The sequence below is a fragment of the Astatotilapia calliptera genome, chromosome 23 (genome assembly GCF_900246225.1).
Source record: "Astatotilapia calliptera chromosome 23, fAstCal1.2, whole genome shotgun sequence".
Taxonomy (NCBI): domain Eukaryota; kingdom Metazoa; phylum Chordata; class Actinopteri; order Cichliformes; family Cichlidae; genus Astatotilapia; species Astatotilapia calliptera.
Genome location: NC_039323.1, coordinates 23388772 through 23410187, shown reverse-complemented (window position 1 = coordinate 23410187; position 21416 = coordinate 23388772). Strand labels below are relative to the sequence as shown.

General features: G+C 42.0%; 1 protein-coding gene across 1 annotated transcript; it reads right to left on the bottom strand.

The window, feature by feature from the left end:
• Positions 1 to 4810: 4810 nt before the first annotated feature.
• fam171b (family with sequence similarity 171 member B) lies at positions 4811 to 18272 on the bottom strand. The gene is made up of 8 exons (XM_026158649.1): positions 17793 to 18272; positions 16906 to 17139; positions 15847 to 15939; positions 14533 to 14691; positions 12168 to 12338; positions 11960 to 12076; positions 11747 to 11870; positions 4811 to 10477 (listed from the first exon to the last, which is right to left on the bottom strand). The coding sequence occupies exons 1-8, from the start codon at positions 17989 to 17991 to the stop codon at positions 9157 to 9159; spliced, it is 2418 nt and encodes an 805-aa protein (XP_026014434.1). The 5' UTR covers positions 17992 to 18272; the 3' UTR covers positions 4811 to 9156.
• Between the last annotated feature and the right edge of the window lie 3144 nt (positions 18273 to 21416).

Sequence of the window (21416 nt, the reverse complement as noted above, 5' to 3'; positions counted from 1 at the left end):
CCGATCAGCTGATCATTGATCAGTTTCATGATTGAAGTAGAAACAGGAGAGAAAGAGAGAAGACGAGGCAGCTGTGCAGCGTAAACACAGAATAACTCCAGCTTTGTGTCTTTTTCATTGTAGCTGAAGTCCGGGACAAACTGCGTTCCTCTTCACCTCAATACGAAACGCGAAATATTTTCTCTGAAAACGAGACGATTCTGTTTTTTACAGGACGGCTGGCAACTCTAATAATTAACCTTATGAACAAAATAAAGTTCAACATCAGTAACATAGCACCACCACCCAGCTGTATAGAAACTCCGTCATGCTAGTACCCAGTTCGAAAAAGTCAGCATAACGAAAATAAACTCCACCTAAACTTGGTTCATATCTGACCCAGAGAGACTGCAGGTCATAACTTCTTACCTGAAGTTCAGTTCACCTGACACTTGGACCGGCGGCCGCCTCGGGTCTCTCCTCTTGCCTCCCTTTTCCTTCATCCACCTGCTGGCCTCCACCATTTGCTAATGTTATTGAATCTGTGGAAGCTCCGCGATAGCCACCACACGAAGTAACGAATAACGAGCCTATCTAAATCCCAGTAACGAGTAACGCGTTCCTGGTTTTGGCATGATAACTAGTTACCGTGCTCGTTACCACAATAATAACGTAGTTACTGTAACACGTTACTTAATAACACGCTAGTCCCAACACTGGTTATACAGCAGGACGATGATCTGAAAAGTCCACCTCAGAATGATTCAAAACCACAAAATTATGGTTTTGGAGTGGCAGAGTCAAAGTCTGGGCTTAAATTTAGATTTATCCTTTTTTTAATAAAACAAAAACAAAAAACCCAACTTATTTGCATATTTATTTCAAAAACTAAATACTTTTTAGTTTTTGCAAAACATCTTCCCATCACAAGGTAATGCTTAAATTCTTATCCAGCTCTGCTTTTAACATAATAAATCAGCAATATCTGTCACAGGTGGATCTAGAAGGGTGGCATGGGGTGGCATGTGCCACCCTAAAATGATCTTGTGCCACCCTAGTTTTGCATATGACAGTGTTGTTTATTAAAACAAGATAACATTGGGCCTAGCAACAGTTAACACTGAATGTAAATTCTAAAACTGAATATATTACATAGTGATACCCCCCTCCCCCATTAACAAATGGTTCAGCCCACAGCACAGAAGCATTATTTCTTGTTCCAGAAGGAGTGGCTACATTTTTAGATAAATAGTTGTATATAACTTTATTGTTTAGAAAAGTTGTGCAGAAATTTTCAAAATTTACAACTTATATTTGCATTTCAAGTTGTGAAAATAATTTACTAAACATGTCTGTGGTTTTTACAGTAAAAAAAAATATAAGTACTACTAGGATTTTTGTTTTTTGTGTGATTTCAGATCAGTTGTGTTAATACTATATGTCAATGAAAAAATAACTGTAAATTCAGACGTGAGGCTGAGGTGAAAAGAATGATACAAGCAAGGAAAAAACCAAACACAAACAAAAGAACAATTTGAAGGTGAAATGCAAATGTCAAATCAAAAGTAGTCAAAAATGGCGAATTACATTTTGGACATCAGAGGGTTAACGCAACAAGTCATGAAAAATTAGGTTTACATTTTTGTTCATGGCAGTGTAGATTTGTTACATTTTGTGTAAATTTAAGCATGCATCAATTAGATTTTTTCTAAGAAAAAAAGTTTGACACTTTACTTAGACATGTGTTTGTAAATGAACTGCCCCATGTTGTGTAGCTTTCTGGATTTTATACTTATTGGGCTACATATTTATTTATTATACAGGCTATACAGTGTATAAAAACCAAAAATTCACAAACTTTATGTAACTGAAATGTTTACTTGTGTTTGCTACAGAAAATAATTAAATTATAGGCTACATTTATATTAAACACGTATACATACTTCCTTTGAATCATTTTAACCATATGTAACACGTGCATTTGTGTGTGTGTGTGTGTGTGTTTTAAAGGCTTTGATTTGGCCACCCCATTTGATTTCCACGCCACCCTCGTGCCACCCTAAGAAAATTTCTCTAGATCAGCCCCTGATTTTATGACCGCTTGTGTTTTCCACTCAGGCTGCCGTTTATCTGCAATGACCCATCTGGCCACACGGGGGAGTCACTGCGCTGTAAAGCCAGGCGAACAGCTCAGTCCTGACTTCTTCATACTTTGCTTCCAAGCAGCCAGACTGTTAATAGTTTTTAAAATATGTTTCTGAAGTGCTCTTGCGCAACAGTTTTCCAGACTTTATGAAGGGCTTTCAAGGTGTTTCTCTGGAACCCTGGTAAGCGGTCAGCGGTGGGACCTTCCAGCGGAGGAGCCCAGCAGGAGTCTTGTTTCCATGACAACCGTGTCATTACCTAGCATGGATTGTGAAGCGGCTGCGGCTGCTACTTAGAGTTTTACCGACAAAAACGGGTATACAAAAGGTCGCGGGTTGTTTAATCCAGCAGTTTGGCTCCAGAGAGGCTGTTTGTGATAGTAGCACTAACCGAGTAACGAACGTAGAGACGGACGTCACGTCAGCTGTGCTTTAACCTGGGAAATAAAAACAGGCTGTATACACGTGAATTTTACTTTATTTCAAACACACAAGTGGTAACAATCGAAGAATTAAGGTGTATGTGGAAGGTGATGGTGAAAAAGAATAAAATGAATGGCTGGAGGACCAATCCTGAGGAAACAAACAAACAAGTTTTTAAATTAAAGTATCAAATTCATTTTAAAAACTATGAGCATGTTTGTCTTTCTCATAAATTCATATTTTCTCCTTGTAAGTAGATCAGTTTTTCCTCCAACTTACACTTTGTTTCTCACAAATTTCCAAATTACAATTTCTTGTCTTGTAAATTTGTAAAAACAATTTTTTTGTAAATGTATTATTTTGTCCTCATAATTTACTTTTTTTTAATGTATCATTTTTACTCATAAATTTGCATGTTATTCATAAGTTTGTCATTTTCCATTTTTGTAAATTTATCATTCTCATAAATTAACAAATTTTAACTTGCTAACCAACATTTTCTTTTTAACCAATTTAACGGGTTTTGTTTTGTTTTGTTTTTTTAATGTCATTTTCCCCCATAAAATTTTCTAAAAGCCTTTTTTCCTATGAGTGTAAATTTTTTTAGTTCATAATTTTCTCGTTGTTTCCCCACAAATTTGCCATTTCTTCTTAAACTGTGCCATGAATGACAACATATACCAAATAAGTTGATCTATTCAAATGAAATTCAGCTCGTGGTTCTCCAAAGATTTATCTCTCTGTAGTTCTGCAGTTATAATAAACATAAGACTTTTTTTGAAATTGCCACATGGGGGTTAAAAGATGGCGTCTTTGTAGCACAGGGGGTGTTAACATCTTAGACATTTAATGATTTCTTTGAACTGTTCTTTTTTTAGTGGTGGAAAAAGTTAATGTATGTTATATAATTCTATCTATAAAAGCTTTAAAAAACAAGAACTGTGTGCACAACTTTAATTTTATACATATACACTCCCATTAATTTGTGGCTTAATGTCTCTTAGCATGTTGGACCTCAACCAGACACTTTTGGTAGCCACCAACAAGCTTCTGGAATAATCCTGGCTCAGATCTAACAGCTCTTCTTGGCAGAATAGGAAGAATTCATTTAAATTGGGTGGTTTCTTGGCACAATCTAGGCTTTTAAGCTCAGTTCAAACATTTTCAACAGGGTTGAGGTCGGAGCTTTGGGAAGGCCATTCTAGAAGCTCAGTGTTAGCCTGCTTTATCTGTTCTGTAACCAGTTTTTATGTTTTTGGGATCATTGTCATGTTGGAACACCCAACTGTGTCCAAGTTTCAACCATCTAGCTGCTAATTTGAAGTGAAGAATTTGGAGTCCTCCCCCTTCATTATTCCAACCATTTTGTATAATGTATCATTACCACTGGCAGCAAAACGGCCTCCGATTCTACCACCACCATGCTTGACAGCTGGTACAGTGTTCTCAGGTTTGAAAGCCTCACCTTTACCAGTCATGATACTTTACAGTTTGGGTCTTCTTCCAGAGCTTTAAAACATGGTGATAGATCTTAATAACAGCTGTACTTGCATACAGTGAGTTAAATGGATGATCTTGGAATCTGCAGTTGGCTCCAAAAAATATTCCCAACTTGGGTAAATCAACAATTCTCTTTCTTGGATCGTCACTTGGAGTTCCTTGAACTTTCCCATTGTTCTGAGTATTGGTCAATTCAATGAGTGCTGTCAAACAATCACTTTAATGCTGCAAAGAGCAATGATGAGTTACATTAAAGATTTAAGCTGTACAATCATTCCACCGTAGAAAAAGAACAGTTGAAAGAAATCATTAAAAATTAGCATCACACGGCCTTTCAGGTGAAACTTTTCTGTGTAAAGTTTTACATATTAAAATCGAACATTAACCAAACTGTTATTTCATATTCTAAATTTTCACCTTAGTCAACTTCACATGCGCACACACATTTCAGCTCCACGTGGACTGTGTGGACCCGATCCTTTGGTAGTCCAACTCCTGCCCCTTGGATGGATATGTTGTTTACAACCCCCTGACTTTTAGAACCAGTGACAGGAAGACCTCCGCAAAGTCAGACTTCACTTCGAGGTGCTATCAGGCACTTCAGTTTCTTTAAACATCAGGAGATCCTTAATCCTTAATCAAAATCAAGTAAAAAAAAGAAAAAGAAAAAAAGACTTGAATCTGCAAGTATGAGATTTATTTTTGCTTGCAAAGTTGTATTTTTTCTGTATTTTACAACACAGCATTAATTAAAAAGCCATAAATTCTCACTGGTATCAACTAAGTTTATTAATTTGGTGCACAAAAAAGGCAAGACTAACAGCACTACCATCATTACAGAGGTAAAAACACAAGAGGTGTCCATTGGGGAAGAATCAAACGATTCGATAGTGAGATACACAAGGGGAACACTATACATGGAAATCAATACAAATCACGTTCAAAAACAGGAAGTGGCAGTGATTGGAGTTGTTGCGCTTGTCAAGAAGTACCAGCACAACGTGTTGACATACGACTCCTGGAGTGGCCGCTGAGGCTGGGGTGTACCGTGTTTTTTAAAGCTGATGACAAGCAGGAGAAAAATATTTTCAGCTGTAAGCGTACTGAATGATCAAGTGCTCAGTTTGTTGCTACATTTAAAATTACAAAGCTCAGGCTTTTTGTACAATCCTGTGGGGGGAAAACACTCAAAATCTGTTTCATTCAATCGGTGCATATCTCCACTTCTGGATGGTAGAAAAAAACAGCACAAATGATTTAAATCACTGTCACATCGTACATAAAATCTTTACTATATACATACAAAAGAGCACACGTGAATGTACAGAATGAAATCCAAAGAGTCGTAAAATGATGGAAGACTAATTATGGTAAAAGCTTTGCTGCACTGTTCTCTTTAAAAAGTGAATTTACTTGAAAATATTGCTATTTGAACCATTGTTTTTCACACTGTATCATGGTTCAACAGTTTTAAATGTTTTATTGTGGATATTTTTACCCACTTTTAGTGGGTTTTTACCCGACCTTCAGTGGGTACCCATATTTACCCACTGAAGATTTCTTGGAAACATGGATAAACCTGCCTTGTCCTGCCAGGTAGGAAAGGCATGAAAGAGTATGGTTGGCCTTTTTGTTCAATATTTCACTAAAATACTTCTTTGTATAAATATTAAGAGCGTAAGTACTCAGATTTATGCTACCAGTTGTCCTCTGAGCTCAATGCTAGCATGCTAATATGGTCACAATAGTTAAGCTTAACATGCTAAGCGAGTATATGTATATGCCTTGTAGGGCCGCAGACCAGTCAGCACGCCCCTTATAAAATGTGTATTCCCTGACTGGTTGGTGAGTGGTTGCTGGCTGTCGTTGTGTAAAATAGTTTGCAAAACAGGGTACTGCCTCAAAAACCTTGTTGCAATTGCTTTGGTCGCTAGCAGATTACTGCGGTCGTCCACAGTTTGCATGGAATTTGTCTGCAAACACTCACCAGTCAACCAATGAGTGGTAATGAAACATGAACAAGTGTAGCACCACCTAGAACATTTGCGTTCAAAGTAAAAGCTGCTGAACCAACATATTTCAAAAGGCAACACTTTTACTGTAAAGGCAGTCTGTGCTCTATTCTTCACAGTTTTACTATCGCTTCGTGAGTAGTTGACAAGACATGAAGTGTTTGCAAACCAGGTGGAGACTTCCGTGCAAACTCTGTGCCAAATCGGCCCTCTATTTTGTTACAGCCAGCTTCACCTAGCAACAGTAACCTCCAACAACCTTTTGCTAATCTGGGAAAACACATTTTTCCATAGTGAACGGCAGTTACAAGGGGGTCACTGGTCTTAGCAATGGATTCCACAGCGACTGCCCACAACAAGCAAAAGATCCCCCAGTTCAAGACCAGGAGGAAATACCTTGTGGGTTGCATCAGGATGAGTATCCTGCCCAATCAAATGTGCAGCACTGCCCACTGTGGAAACCCTTAGTGAATAATGGGAGAGCTTAATGTAGTTTTCTTTTGGTTGGAGAATTTTTTTTTTCCTAGCAGCCTTCCAGTGCCAGGCAGTCGCCATCAGCTCTCTACGTCTTGTGTAAATGAGGCCTTAGTCATCTTATTTCAGCTAATATTTCTCATATTTGCTGGTTAGACACAAAGTACAACAGACATTATTATTAGTCTTGCAGGAACTGAACCGTTGAAAATTTGACCATGGACTGTTTAAAGGATGGACAAAGTCAAGCTAATGCAGGAGCGCCTTAAAGGTGCATTCTGATATCCAGCAGGGGGCGAGTCCTCTGACTGCAAAAAGACTTTGGGTCATATAAACCTTTACAGAAAACCGCCCACAGTTCCTAGTTGACAAGTTACAGACAAAGTTGCCAGTTTCAGAACATAGTCGTTCCAACCTCGTTTTAAAAATCTTAATACTGAGCAAGCAGTTTCTCAGTCAAATCCACACCTTACACATCATAGCTGGTTTCAAACATCACAGTGTTTGAAACCAGCTGTGATGTTTGAAACCAGCTGGGGAAAACACTCATCCACTGAAGCACTTAACAGGCCAATGGATGATGCTCTGGTGGCTAGGTCCATCTTTTATACAGTCTATGACTTTGACTTTAAGATGATGCAGCGTGGAAATTTAAGGGTCAGCAAAGTTCTTACAAATCATCCTGAGAGGAACATTAATATACATGGCTATCCATCCAACCAAATGTCAGCCTTATAGTGAACCGGAGAGAAAAATACGTTTGTGATTGAAATAACTGTGATACAGTATCAGGAAACAATGAGCCTCTGTACACATTCTAACAGTAAACCACCAACAGTTGTTGAAATGGTTTACCAACGGACCAACGAGCTCACAGACCGCTACAATGGCATTGCCTTCTGTTGAGCTGCACTATATCAGTGTAGCAAAGAAGCGCTCTCTGGACCAAAAGAGGAGAACCATTATTATAAACTGAAGCGTTCATTCAAACCCAGATTTTTTTCCCTCCCTCTAGAAAATATAAACCTATGTTGATGCCTACTGTGTGAGTATATATATATATATATATATATATAAATAGATTTGGGCATGCAGGTACAGCTAAAAGCAGATCTCCAAGGCACCAATTGCACAATGCTGTCAAGAAATTAGTTTCAAAGGGTAATGCTGTACCCGAAAAGATGTTCAGGTATTAAGAAAAAAGTAAATCAAATCATAATTTATTGTCAAGCAACAGATTCTTTCAGTTACAGAGGACTTGCTATGCTTGTTACCATCTCCATGTTGTTATTCTTGGACTCTACTGCAGTAGCTTTGCATTATTCAAGGATCAAAATAATAAATATTCCTTATACTGAGCCCTGGAGTAGCCTATCTTAGACTATTTGTCTTCTAAATGGCTTCCACTAACAAACAGAGGATTTGAACAACAAGTGGGTGGGGCAAAGACAGCCCCACTCTCTGACATCATCCAGAGCCAACAGCAGAAAAAACTGTCTGAAAGCAAGTATTTAAAGTAGACTGAAGCCGGCACTTTTCCTTGCAGAGGTTACTTAGACATACACTGACCTCATCAATTAAAACCTAATAGGTAGCACAATAAGTCCACTTTGTCCACTGTGTGACAACAGCATATTTATAACAGTATCCCTCAAAGAAAAGTAGCAACTGTACCACTGATTGTTTCCAATAGTTAATCTAATTCTTTGGGCTCTTACGAATCCCGTTAAACAAGTCTTGACACGTTTTGTCATACAAATAAATGTGGACAACTGTAAATGGAAATAAATGGGAAAACAATTCAGTCTCTAAGTAATCTATGATGAATTGCTGTTAACGGTAAAATGCAAATATATTCATACGCACGGTGAAAACATTCATTTTCATGCATTCAAAAACAGATGTAGGCTAAAAACCTTAAACTTCAGACATGAACTTCAAAATGGCAGCTTTGCTTTGCTTTACAATGTACATCAAAATTTCAATCCAAAGGTTCTGGAGTCAGTCAAAAGTTGGAAAGCTGAAGCTCGTTTTCCTTTTACTTACACTCAGTTTAGTTAACAAATCCCAGAGCGTCATTTATGGTGGAATGAGGCAGTAGGATACAAAGCGAGATGCGAGTGCTGCGGACTGGGAAAGCTTCTTCGTCTTATTTAATATACAGCAGGCATTTATGGTGAGGATAAGTGCACTACACATTGACCTGTATCTGTGTCCATCCTGCAAACTCACCAGATTTTTTTTATACTAAATATCGAAACACACCACCTTTGCGTAACCCTATTTAACGATTACAGGCAGTAAGAAGGCACCCTCTATAATGCCAGAACCGGATACTGTGGGACATCGTGTTCACATGGACATCTGCTGTGAGGAATCTCGCTGGTGATCGTCAGATTTGGGAGAATGAGAGAACACGGTGCACAAACTCGTCTTAACAGCAGCTACATAACGTGACACAGATGCTGATTCATTTCTTGAGCTAGCTTATGCATTCTTTGGCAAAGTTGTACAATCACAGAACTCAACAACAACAATGCCTGTGTGAACACAAACTCATATGAATTACTTAATTTGGATTTTAACTGAAGCACTGATGGGTGGGGAAATGAGCCTGAGAAGCTTTAGCTTCTCTTGGTCAGAGGTCTGCCCTCCCGGATGTGCTTGGCGCTCCTCTTTTCCGTCTTCCCCTTCTCCCTAACCTTCCTCAGGCGCCGGGGAGGTGGTGTACCTCTTGATTCACTGTCCTCCTGAGCGCTGGATGTATCCATCCCATCACGCTCTTCAGGAATATTCGGAATGGCCCCACTGCTCCCATCTAAAATGTTCCTCAGGGACGGGTCCTCTGGTGTGCAGGTAGCAGTGGTGCCGCTCTCACTGCTGCTCAGGTCCTGCTCTTCGCCGTACCGCCCGCCACGGCTGTGGTGCGGCAGGGAAGAAGCCCTGATAGAAGGTCGGTCACGCTCCGTCTCGCGGATGCTTTGCTGAGGCTCGTTCATGTCCACCCCTGAGTCCAGGCTGGTGTCGTTGCTGCTTGGCGGGCGGTGGTGGCTCTGGAGCTCAATGATGGAGTGGCGGACCTGCGCTGCTGGCTTCCCGTCTAAGGAGACAAACCAGGCTCTGGGGTGAGACGACAAGGACTTGCCACGTGTCAGCTCCAGCAAGGTGCGCTCTGAAATCCCCTGCAACTCACTGGGCACGCCGTGCCCGGTGTTGAAGCCCTCCATGCCAGCTGCCTCATTAAGAGTCCCAGGCACAGAGACGGAGGATTCAAGGAGGTTACTGTAGCGTCCCCACACACTGTTAGGGCCTTGCCCCTGAGGGGGCGTCTCCAGAGGCTGGGTATCATCTTGGCTACTCTGCTGTGGGCTGCTCCCACCTTGTGAGTGGTGGTGAGGAACTTTGGGTAGTGTCTGGGTGTAGCTGTCTTTACTTGCAGGCTCTGAGTGAGCATCATACTCACTTCCGTTGCGGGGGAAGGTGGCGGACTTGCAGCCTGGTAGCTGCTGCTCCTGAGCACTGAAGAGCTCGGGAGCGGGAATAATGGCCACTGGCTGGTTGTAGATATGGACCAGCTTATCCTGAAAGAAGTTGTCGCAGTTGATGTTGGCCCGGTTCTGCTCCGACTTCTCCCTTAATCGAGACACCTCCTCACTGTTGATGTAGTGAGGTGGCGGCTGAGGACCCTTCATCCGATCTGGAGTGATGTTCTCATAAAGCGGTGCCGTGGCACGAGTCCCTGGATCCTCCACATAGATGTTATAGTTGGCTTTGTGCCTTGGAGTAGATGACGGTTCGCACTGGATGCTGCAGGTGGCGAGGCTGTTGTCGCCAGATCGGAACAACAAGCCCTCTTCCATGTGGGTGGAGGTGGTTTGGTCTTTCTTTACAACCGTCAATTTGGAAAAACGTGCTCTCCTCCTCCTGGGCTCTCGATAAGAACCTCTGTACATGGGAGAAGCAAAAGTTAAGCAGGACAAGCTTTGGTCTACACGCTTTTCAGACTCACTCAAAGAACCTTTAAAGTAGGAACTGTTTCACTATTTCATTACTAACAGCCTATCAAAGCTGAACACAGAGTACCACATTTACTTGTTAAGCAGCTCTTGAGAGTTAGCATAACTCTGGCAGAAGATATTGCTAAAGTTGCAACAAGCATTGTAATCTGTCTTTTTAGGTTTTCAGTCATCCAGGTCATACTAGTCTTAAGAGCTTGGTAGAAGGTGAGGGGTCCAGTTTGTTTAGTCACTCTTAAGACTAGCATTGCAATCCTTTCTGCTAATTGTGCACCTGCACTCTTCTACTTTAATCACGTATATTTTCCCAGTTGGACTGTGCCCTTGCAGCAACTTGATTCTTTTCTTTTTCAGCCATTCTGTTGCAGATTTGCTGCTGTGCTTCAGATCATTGTCCTGCTGCATGACCCAGTTTGGACCTTGTTCAGTCTTTTATAATTGTACTTTAACATGCTGATACAGTGCTATGGTGCAGAGTTAAGATAACTGATATGGTGGAGTTGCAACAAGCATGGCAATCATTTCTCCTAGTGCTGCAGCTGCACAGTCTTCTGATCCACTTTACTGATAAAAAGCATGCATAGTTTACCATTTTTACTAAAAATGCTTGAATAATCTAGCAATTTTTTGCAGCGATATATAGGGAAGGCTAAGCTAAGGCTACAGCTAGCAGCTTTAGCCTAGCCTTCTCTGTATGAAAGGTGTCAGAACAGAAGCTAACAAAGTTCTGTTTTAATTAGAAATTTTTGAGCCCAAAAATTGTCTTTAGTTTATATAGCAAATTTATATCTGTTCCAAACAACTGTTAACTGTTTCCTTGATTACTAAAAACTGCCATATTGAGCCATATTGTTTGAGCCCTAATTTAAAGTGACATTGTAACCAGTTAGGCCAAAGAGAAATTTACTGATTCTGTTAAAGGCCTGTGAAAATCTAAGCACAACCCATAGCAGAAATAACTTGAAGTAATTATTTCTGTATGGCTTTATCATTTTCTGAGATTGTTAGGAATTTTCTGTATGCAAAGTCGCAGGCAAATCTGAAGAATAAAACTGCTATGATGATTTCTTTAGAGATGCATTAGAAGGCAATCTTGAAGCTATGGATGCACTCTTAGATCACACCTTTTTAATCTGCCTCTTGTTGATCAGCATTGCATATATTGTCAATTGAAAACATTTCTAGAAGGGTTTCTTACCCACAGTGGCACAAGAGCAGGGACAGAAATCCGATCACTATGGCCAGAGTTCCACCCAGTATTCCTACCAACAGGTAGGTATGGTAAGATAGGAAATCCAAAGAGTTTGCATGTCCCAGATAATCTAAAAGGATAAATGTATAAGAAGGTGTGAAACAGGTCTAAACAAAAATAGCATTCACATGTGTTAATGAAGGTCAATGAGGTATCTACCTCTTGATGAAGGCAGAGGGGCGGCGATCCAGTAGCCCAGATGGGAAGCGGTGTAGGTCCAAACCAGCTCATTTCCAACCGTTTTAACTATTCCCAGACCATGATTCTCCCAGCCACCTTCAAACAGCAAGGAAAATAGCATGAGAGGAAATTTCTTTTAAGTCTTTTTCTTGTAATTCAGCTGCTCTGCTGCTATTTGCATTGCTACCTGTCTTCTGGTTGAAGGCCCAAGCTGGCACAGTATCAGAGGCCCTGAGGTGTGTGTGGTGGCCCAGCGGCAGACTGATCTGGATGGGTCCTCGAACCTGTATCTCCTCGCCACCGGAGTACAGCAGGACGCTGATGGCTGCCACGGCTTTCAGATCAATACTTCTGAAAACTGCAAAACAGTCCATGCCAGGAATGTAAATGGTAAAGCATATTGTTTGGGTACCTCAATAAAAAAGTCATCCATCCATCTCCAAAGCCACACTTTCCAGTTCCTACTGGGGAATGCTGAAACAATCCCAGGCCAGACGAGATATATAATCTCTCCAGCAGGTTCTGGGTCTACCCCAGGATCTCCTTCTAGTTGGGTGTTCCTGGAAAACCTCCAAAGACAGGCACCCAAGAAGCATCCTAACCAGATACCCAAACCACCTAAAGTTCCTCACCCTATCCCTGAGGCTGAGCCAAACCACCCTACTGAGGAAGCTTACCTCAGCCCCTTGCACTTTGAATCACCTTGTTGTTGAATTGTGCTATACAAATAAATTTGCCTTGCCTTGCCTTGTATTCACGACTAATGTTCCCTCTAAGCTGCGCACGTGTGCAATTGCCCACTGCTGGCACGGTCTCTACGCACAGAAAATCTGCGTTGTGCACAAAAAAAAATCTAACCTTAATTGAAATTGAAATTAAAATTTCAACAATTCTGTTTTGCAGTGTTAGTCAGTACGTGACTGGCTGCTCCAGTATGGGATTAGAACGATGCCACCTTATCCCATAGTCCAGCCAATAATGCGATTCACATTCGTATATACGCAGCTAATCAACGTCGTTGACAGGCTACGACAGCGTCCTTATGTGCCGACACCGGTGTTTTAGCTAGCGAAGCAGCGTGGCTGATGTGGAGTGAAGCCACGTTAATGACAACGTGTACAACCATTGGAGATGTGAGCAGGACTGACGGAAGAATTGACGGGAAAAGTGTTGACTTTATACCAGTTTTTAAATTGTGTTGATAGGCCACGTAAAACCAGAGTTATGATAAAAAAATATATGCAATGTTTGTTTTCTTCCTGAATACTATCGTTGTTTATATTTACTGCGGGAAGAAACGTTCTATAAGAAAAAACGCTCGAAGTACGGAAGCACTCTCCGCCTGTGAGCAAAAACAAAACCAAAAACACCCCACCTTTTCCTATTGGTCGAAAAAAGTACCATGTCGACCAATCAAAAAATGATATGGCAAGTTGTTAAGAAACGGATGGAAGTTTTAGGAGTGACGGCGGTGTTTTGAGATGTGAGAGATTTGCGACATAGCGCAAATCTTATGTCGTTAGTGTGTAGTGTAGTCAATAGTTTTGTTGTGTGTCAGAACAATGAGGCGACTGCTGAATGTTACAGGTGTTACAGGAGTGATACATCTCCTGTTGTCAGGCCTGCAGGTATCAGGCTGTTGTTCTCCTTGATGCGGACAGAAATTATTTTTGGAGTGGCACAAATAATTTGTATGGCATCAAATTTGATGCCAAACAGCTGATTATGCTGTAAATAGTTTGAAATGTTTATTTAAAAAAAAAAAACACCTTGGCTGCATTTTTAAAAAAATAGCTGCAAAAAACTTCGTTGTTTGCAAAACTCAGTTACTTTTTTGAAGAAGTAACTATATAATTAATTGCGCAACATTGGTCATTATATATTGTATTTTGCAGACAGAGTTACAGGACTCTCTCCCAGACCACAGACTCATACTCATAATACAACTCAGAGCTTTATAAAATAAAAAAAAGAAGAAATTTGTGTTTTCAAAATTTGAGTTCAAGTTAGTTTTACTTCCAATAGTGTTAACATCCTACACAGGTCAATGACTACATTTTTGTTTTACATTTTCATTGTAAGTGGGCTAAAGCAGTTAATTAAAAGTAGTCTAACATAAATGTAAATGCTGTAATTTAATAAACCATGTAACTTGGATGGATTCAATGCTGGCATGACCACAGTCGTCTGCTGTTGCTCACAGTGGTCCAAGTGTCCGCTCAGGGAGTGTGTGTGTTCGCTCAGACACATGGAAAATTAGAGGGAACATTGTTCACGACCTTACTTTTTCATTCTTTACCTAGATTTCATGACCAGAGGTAAAGGTTGGGATGTAGATGGAGCAGTAGATCAAAACCTGAACCACCCTAACCCACTACTGACAAGGAGTGTGAGCTGGGTGTGTGGACCCTTCAGCACCACAGACTGGTTTCTGGGACGTGGAACATCATTTTTCAAAGGCATGATTGATCTCTTTCATTCTGTACCTCTTTAACTGGACCAAATGTCATTGTGACGTTTAAAAAATCTGATCAGGAAATGTTTTTCTTTACCTGATTTGTTGCTGATGAAGCCCGGCGTGCAGTTGGTGCAGTCCTTCGCCAGGTGGGGATGTGGTACAGTCAGGTACGCCATCACCGAAGAGATGTTGGTCTTATCCGGGATCGTGAGAATGTTCTTTGGGAACTTCACCATCGGCTGGGATGAGCTGTCTGTGAAAACAAAATGGCAGGTTATCAGTAGGAATTTGGGCACATGTGCTTTTTAAGTCGATTCAGCCTTCTGCACATTTGTTACACATCTGCAAGCCGCTTTGCAAACCACTTCCACAACAGCTCCTCCTTTTAAAGGTGTAATTGAATCTTCTCTTTACTCAAATAATCTTTACAAGTGACTTTAGTTGAACTAAAGTCACTTGTAAAGTAGCCACATACAGCTCAGTTTGGTCTGCTGTTTCAATCTATCGATTTAACTGTGAAGCAAACAAGCTAAAATGAACCCTCACTGGGTAGTTGATCTTACAGTCAGTATGTTCACTTTACTAATGAAAGTCTTTTCAATGTAAAGAAGAGGGGCCCTGCCATCTACCCACTGGGTTGCTGTACACAGTGACAGAACACAAGTACATTAAAAACTGACTAAACTAAGAGCAGCCTGTGTGCAGAAAAGCAGTTTGTTTAGTTTTCTGCAGTCTGAAATCTGGAATTTGTCTTTGCTGAAGGTTGACAGCAGTGATACCTGCAGGAGTTAGCCTTAAGCAGCTTCACTACATTCATTTTAGAGAGGGAGGCATGTGTCACAGAGTTTAAATACCTGGAGTCAACCATCCCAAAGTAACAGATGGTGAACAAGAGAGTACAGGCAGGGTGGAGCGGTTGGAGACGAGTGACAGAGGGCAGCAAGAATGGAAAGGAAAGTTAAGAATATGGTTAATGGTTTGGACACAGTGGTGCTGACAAAAAGACAGGACACTGGGAGTAACCAAGGGAGACAAAAGTAGAAATGAGTACATCAGAGGGACGGTTTACTCTGGATATATTTTTACTGCTGTGCAGTAAGGCTGATGCACCAAACCAGGAACAGCAGCGCAGTGTTTGGAAACTATCCAGAGGGCTGAATCGTACCTCTGGGCAGACCGATTCCAGCCTCTGAAGCCACATGTTTAGACACCTCTGGTTTCATCTCAGTGTCTCTGCCAAGTGTGTCCACTTTACACTGTCAAACACACTCAAAAGCCTACTTAAAGCAGTGTAAATTGAATACTAAAAGCCTAAACACAGTGTGTGTGTGTGTGTGTGTGTGTGTGTGTGTGTGTGTGTGTGTGTGTGTGTGTGTGTGTGTGTGTGTGTGTGTGAGAAGGAACTCACCAGGTACCTTCCCGGTGATGAGCACGGAGTCTTCATACAGCCAGATGTTCCCCTGACTGTGAGGCAGCAGCAGCAACGTGACAGAGGAGAAAACTGCCAGAGAACAAAGAGAAAGATCAGGAGCCAATCACAAGTACAGAAGAACAACAACGATCTGTCAGGTTTTCATGACCTATAACATCTGCTGGTGTGTTTGTTTGTTGGTTTGGTAGCTTGTAGAGCTACAAATCCAACAGCAGAGGGCGTCCAAACATTGGAGCACAGCAGAGTTCAGCTGTCTGGCTCAGCACCACAAAAGGGAGGCGTCTCTGCTAATGCAACTGTTCCCCCCACCCTTCCTGCATTTTCTCCTCCATAACACCTGCTCCCCACTTCCCTTTGAATCACCACCTGCTCCCTTGCCCCTTCTCCACACTAAGGCCAGCAGAATAAAAACATCCCCACCACCCCCCTGCTCTGGCAGGACAAAGACACTTTGCTGAGACAAGCATAGGTCTCATGCCGGCCTGAGGCAGACACCTCGACTCCAAGAGCGATCGATGAGGCGAGCACAGGACGCCACGCTCAGTTACACTCGACTGGGAACATAAATCGCCTCATCGTGGACAAACCTCAGAGACAAGTTGTGTGTTGTCGCTGACACTTCATTAATCTATAATGACAATGAATAATGGAGGCGAGTGTGTTTGTGTGTGTCTGAGTGTGTGGGAACTGTGCTAGCAATACTGTAAGCTCCACAGTCTTGTTTTTGGGTTTTTTACGTCAGCTTTTAAAAAATTATTTACTGGTTTGGTCATTTTTAGGTTGGCAGTAAGCCCACTTTCTGAATTCTGTCTCTAAAGCACTTTAGACCAATAACAATACTCACCAATACCAGTACCGATATACCAGTATTGGTATTGGTAATATCTGCCCTGTATTTACTTGGTAATTGAAAATTAAAATTATTTAATAAAATTCAGTGGGCTACATACTGAACTTTGAGGATAGAAATAAAGTATTGATCCAGTACTGATATCAGTAATTGTTTCGATCTGCCCACCTCTGCTGGTTACTCACTTGGTCTCTTATTGGTGCTCCAGGGGAGCAGGCTGGGCACGTAGCCTCCCATGCTGCCCAGCAGGGTCAGACCGAGGCCCGGGCTGTACGGCACCCAGAGCAGAACCTCCCCCATCTCCCCGGTCTGGGCAGAAGTCCTCAAGGTGTGGTTGACGTAGACGTCCACCAAAGCCCCCGACAGGGGCTGGCGGGTCACCAGATCTCTCACCAGGACCTTCAGGGCAAACTGAGGCTCTGCAAAGAAGATGCCAGAGGAAAAAGAGGAGATCTGGGTTGCACGTGTCCCTCCTGCGTGCTCCGTAACCTTTCTCTCGCCATGAAAAAGTGATGAGGCGAGCACTTCTGCGGGGAGGGTGGAAAAATACATCCAGGAACCGAACGACAGCACAGAAGAGATGCAGTCTGACTTTTAAATACGAGCTTCCAGATAAACAATGCACTGTTTGCTGTTATTGACGGACACACACACACAGCCTCAGCTGTCCTTTGTGTGTTCACTAGGGACAGGATGTAAACACAGACTTTACTTACTGTATCAGCAGAGCAGCACAGGATTACCACACTCCCCTCCCTCCCTGTCTCCCATTAAGACATCACCTGCTCAGGCCAAAAAGATAAAAGCCTAATCCTCCACACCTCCATATTCCTCCTATTAATCCTATTACACTGGACTGTCTGATTCCAGTCCAGCAGTGTATCAGTGCGCTCCTGATTTCCTAATTTATTGCAGAAAGCCCCCTTTATTAACGCACCTGCACCATCAGTCATGCCCCACTGTTTCCTCTGCAGCTGATTTCCATTTTCAGTAACAATGACATCCCCCTCCTCCATCATCCACCCCCCTCCATCCTCCAGCAAACACCCCCTTCCTCTTTGTTTATGTTTACCTGCTGATAGAGCCGAGAGGGTGGCGGCTCGGCTCGAGGCGGCGGTGTAGGTGCCGGACGGGTCTCCGGCCCCGGCCGTGAGGCCGCCGCCCTCCTCCAGTGCCGCTGCTGCCCTCGCCGCCCCATCCAGGCAGGAGATCAGCAGCAGCGACGGCAAGAAGAGGAGCAGCGGCGGTGGGTGGCGTTCAGCGGCGGGCATGGCGAGAGGGGGAGCAGGCTCAAAGACATAACGGACCGCGAGGAATCGAGCTCTGGAGCGGGGAGCGCGATCACCGAGGCCTCGTCCCTCCCTCCCTCCGTCTGTGTGTCTGTCAGGGTTCCTGTGATGCTGGTGCCGAAAGAAGGAGGAGGCACCCCGCGGAGAGGAGATGCACTGGTGCTGAGGCTGGGCGTGTGGGGCCGAAGATCGTCTATATAAACCGCGATGTCTCACTCTGTTAGAGGAATGCGTGCGGTAATCGAGATTAAGCAAAATGAGGGCGTGTATCAGTAAACATACCCGGAGCAGAAGCACTGCCGCTGTTTTCTAACGTTTCATGGATGTTACTGTTTGACAAGAGCAGGGGTGCCCAATCCCAGTCCTCGAGAGCTACCGTCCTGCAGCTTTTAGACGCATCCTTCTTCTGACACACCTGGATCAACTGAATGGCTTGTTATCAGGCCTTTGCCAAACTTGATGGCATGCTGAAGAGGTAATCAAACCATTTGATTCAGCTGTGTTGGAGTAGGGATGCATCTAAAAGCTGCAGGATAGTAGATCTCGAGGCCTGGGATTGGGCACCCCTGGACAAGAGTCTCTGCTGTCCGCGGGAAAAGTGTCAGAGTGAGCGCTCCTCTCTCTGCGTCATCTCTGATGAGACCCAACATGCTGTTACATCATCGGGGTCTGCGCGGCCCTCTGTCGGTAAACTGGGGACTCAACACTTCGGATCATACAGGGAATTCTTTATACTTTGCTATGTACATCTTTAAATAAATCACGTTTTTAAACATACATGTAAATACAGTAAATAAGGCAAACTCTCTTAGGCAGCTTTCTTGTCATGTCTTTAAGTAGTCTTCAGGAATAGTTCTCCAGGCTTCTTGAAGGACATTCAAAGCTCTTCTTTGGGTGTTTCTACCTTTAGATGATTTTCATAATTTTCATACCTCAGCCTTTTCTCTCCGTTTCCCTTCCTTAAGAATGGCTTGTTGACAGCCACTGAGACCATTTCTGATGAGGAACAATAGATGATCAGCTGAAGGTCCAGATGAATCTATCAGGTCCTGTGTCAGATTCTTTACTCTTTCTATAAGGACATGACTTGTGTTCTTTTTTGTATTTTTCATAGATTCAAAGAAATTGGAACAAATGATGTGTTTTTGTTACAGGCTGCTTAAAAAAGTGCCTAAAGATGTGTAGAAACAACACTGGCTCATCCCGTGACTTAGGAGCCTTTTTATGCTTGAGTGATAAGTGGCATAACAAAAACGACTGAAAATGAGTGAAAAAGCAGCAAATGCACAAATAAACACAGTAAAAGATCTTCAGAAAGCTGGAGAACTACTGCTCAAGAGCACTTTGAAAACTGACCAGAAAGTTGAACTCCTTGAAAGCAAAATATAAAGAAATGAGGGGCAGCTGATGAAATCAAAAGTTGAATTCAAATATAAGTGAAAATCTGAACCTGTGAAAACCTGGGTGATGAATTTCCATGACTTTCTTGAAATATCATCAACAGTTCAATAATTTCTGTATTTCTCTTGTTATATTTGGGTCGGTTTTTTTTGTGCTTTTTTGCTTTTTAAATAAATTAAAGGCTGTTGCCTGTTTTTAATTCAAGTGTTTGCCGTGTTCCTTAGTGTTGGTAAGTCCTTCAACTGGGTGTAAGATCATAAAAATTATTATAGGAGTGAACCCACTGTCAGTATCACCCTGCACTGTAGTGGTCTTGATTCATTACTCCATGGCATCAGCCTCAGAAATCTGATGAGAAGCTCTCTCTGAAAGCTTGTCAGACTTTTCCTCAGAATGATGGGTTTCAAAAATGTAGGAGACACCTCAAAAATTCTAAACTTGTTAGATCCTTCCATCCAAAGTGAGACTTTTAAATAAACCCAGAGGTTAAGAGTTATTTTGCTGTCATACCTTCAATTTTTTTTCTTTCAAAGTTTTAGACTCTCTGAATCTTTGAGAAAACCCGAACCTTCTAAAAACATTGGGCGCTTTTTTAATGCTCTCCTTTGGGGTTTATGGTCAGCGCTGAAGTGTTTCAGGATCTTTATGGACTGGGTTTAGTGTATTTCTTTGAAAAAAAAAAAGTCAGTGAACACAGGTGATCCTTTTAAATCATATCAAAATACAGAGAATTATTTAAGTAATTGTTCTGGTGACTTCTGTTGATCACACTGCTGCCCTGTTACAAGATAACTGCCCTCTAGTGGTCACTATCAGGAACTACAACTCTGCATGTACATGATCATTTAAAAAACTTCAGGCTTTATATGCAAATACTGACATCAACAGTGAAACTGAGTGGAGCCTATCGCTGCTGACCCAAAGTCTGACTAATTAATGATAATTCTACAAGCTGTAACGGACGTACTCTCTCTGGTTATTTTATTAGGTACACCTACTACTGTGTGTGTGTTTAAGTGATGCTCAGCTCAGTCCAAAGAAAATGTCCTCTAGATCATTACACCACCAGCAGCTTGAAGCAGTCTGGCCATTATCTGACATCAACAGGGATCTGCTGCTCACTGGACATTTTCTCTTTTTCAGACCAGTCTCTTCAAACTCTAGAGACAGCAGATCCAGCAGATCTTCACGAAGACAAACAACCATGTCACGTTCAAAGTCACTAAAACTAAAATGAGAAAACAGTCAGGTGTCACAATAAGATGCCCCACAAATTATTTGTGTCAGTAAAAGATTTTACTGACACAAAATCCACCACAAGACAGAGGAGAACACCACAGGGATAAACCCTGCAGGCCTGACAGCAGGTGTATCACTGCTCCTGTTTTCCACCTGGACAGTGTTTACATTGCAATCTGCCTTTGTGACAGTCATTAGCACCCTCACTAACACACAAAACAACGACTACATAACACACTAAATGTCACAAATCTCTCATCTCTCGCTCTCTCTACCTTTCTCTCCAATTCGCTCGCTCCGTCTCGCTGCTGTCACTCTCAAACCTTCCCCTCTTCCTAAACAACCAAATCCCACATGCTGCCTTTTTTTTTTCCTCTTCAAAGTTGGTTGACAGGGTACATTTTTCCACCAACAGGAAAGAGTTGGCTTTTTTTTGTCTTTACAGTTTTCGGACTGTCCTTAGAAAATGCTTTCTTCTTCTTTTTTCATTTCTTCTTTCTAGTATATAGAAAAAGGCATCGCTTATATATATTTTTTCATATCTCTGGATTTAGTGGCCTTTAATGAAAATTTCAAAACTGGTGTATACTTTGAAGTCCAAACTTTCAACACGAGCTGAAATAGAGACTCAGCGTGGCTGCAGCTTGTTTTTATGTCAGCTTAAATCAGTCATGTGATTTGGAGGTGCGCACACAGAGGGTTAATAACTCACCTTCATTCCATTTCCAGACTGTAACAACCAAGCACCTGTGTGAAATCTTAAATGC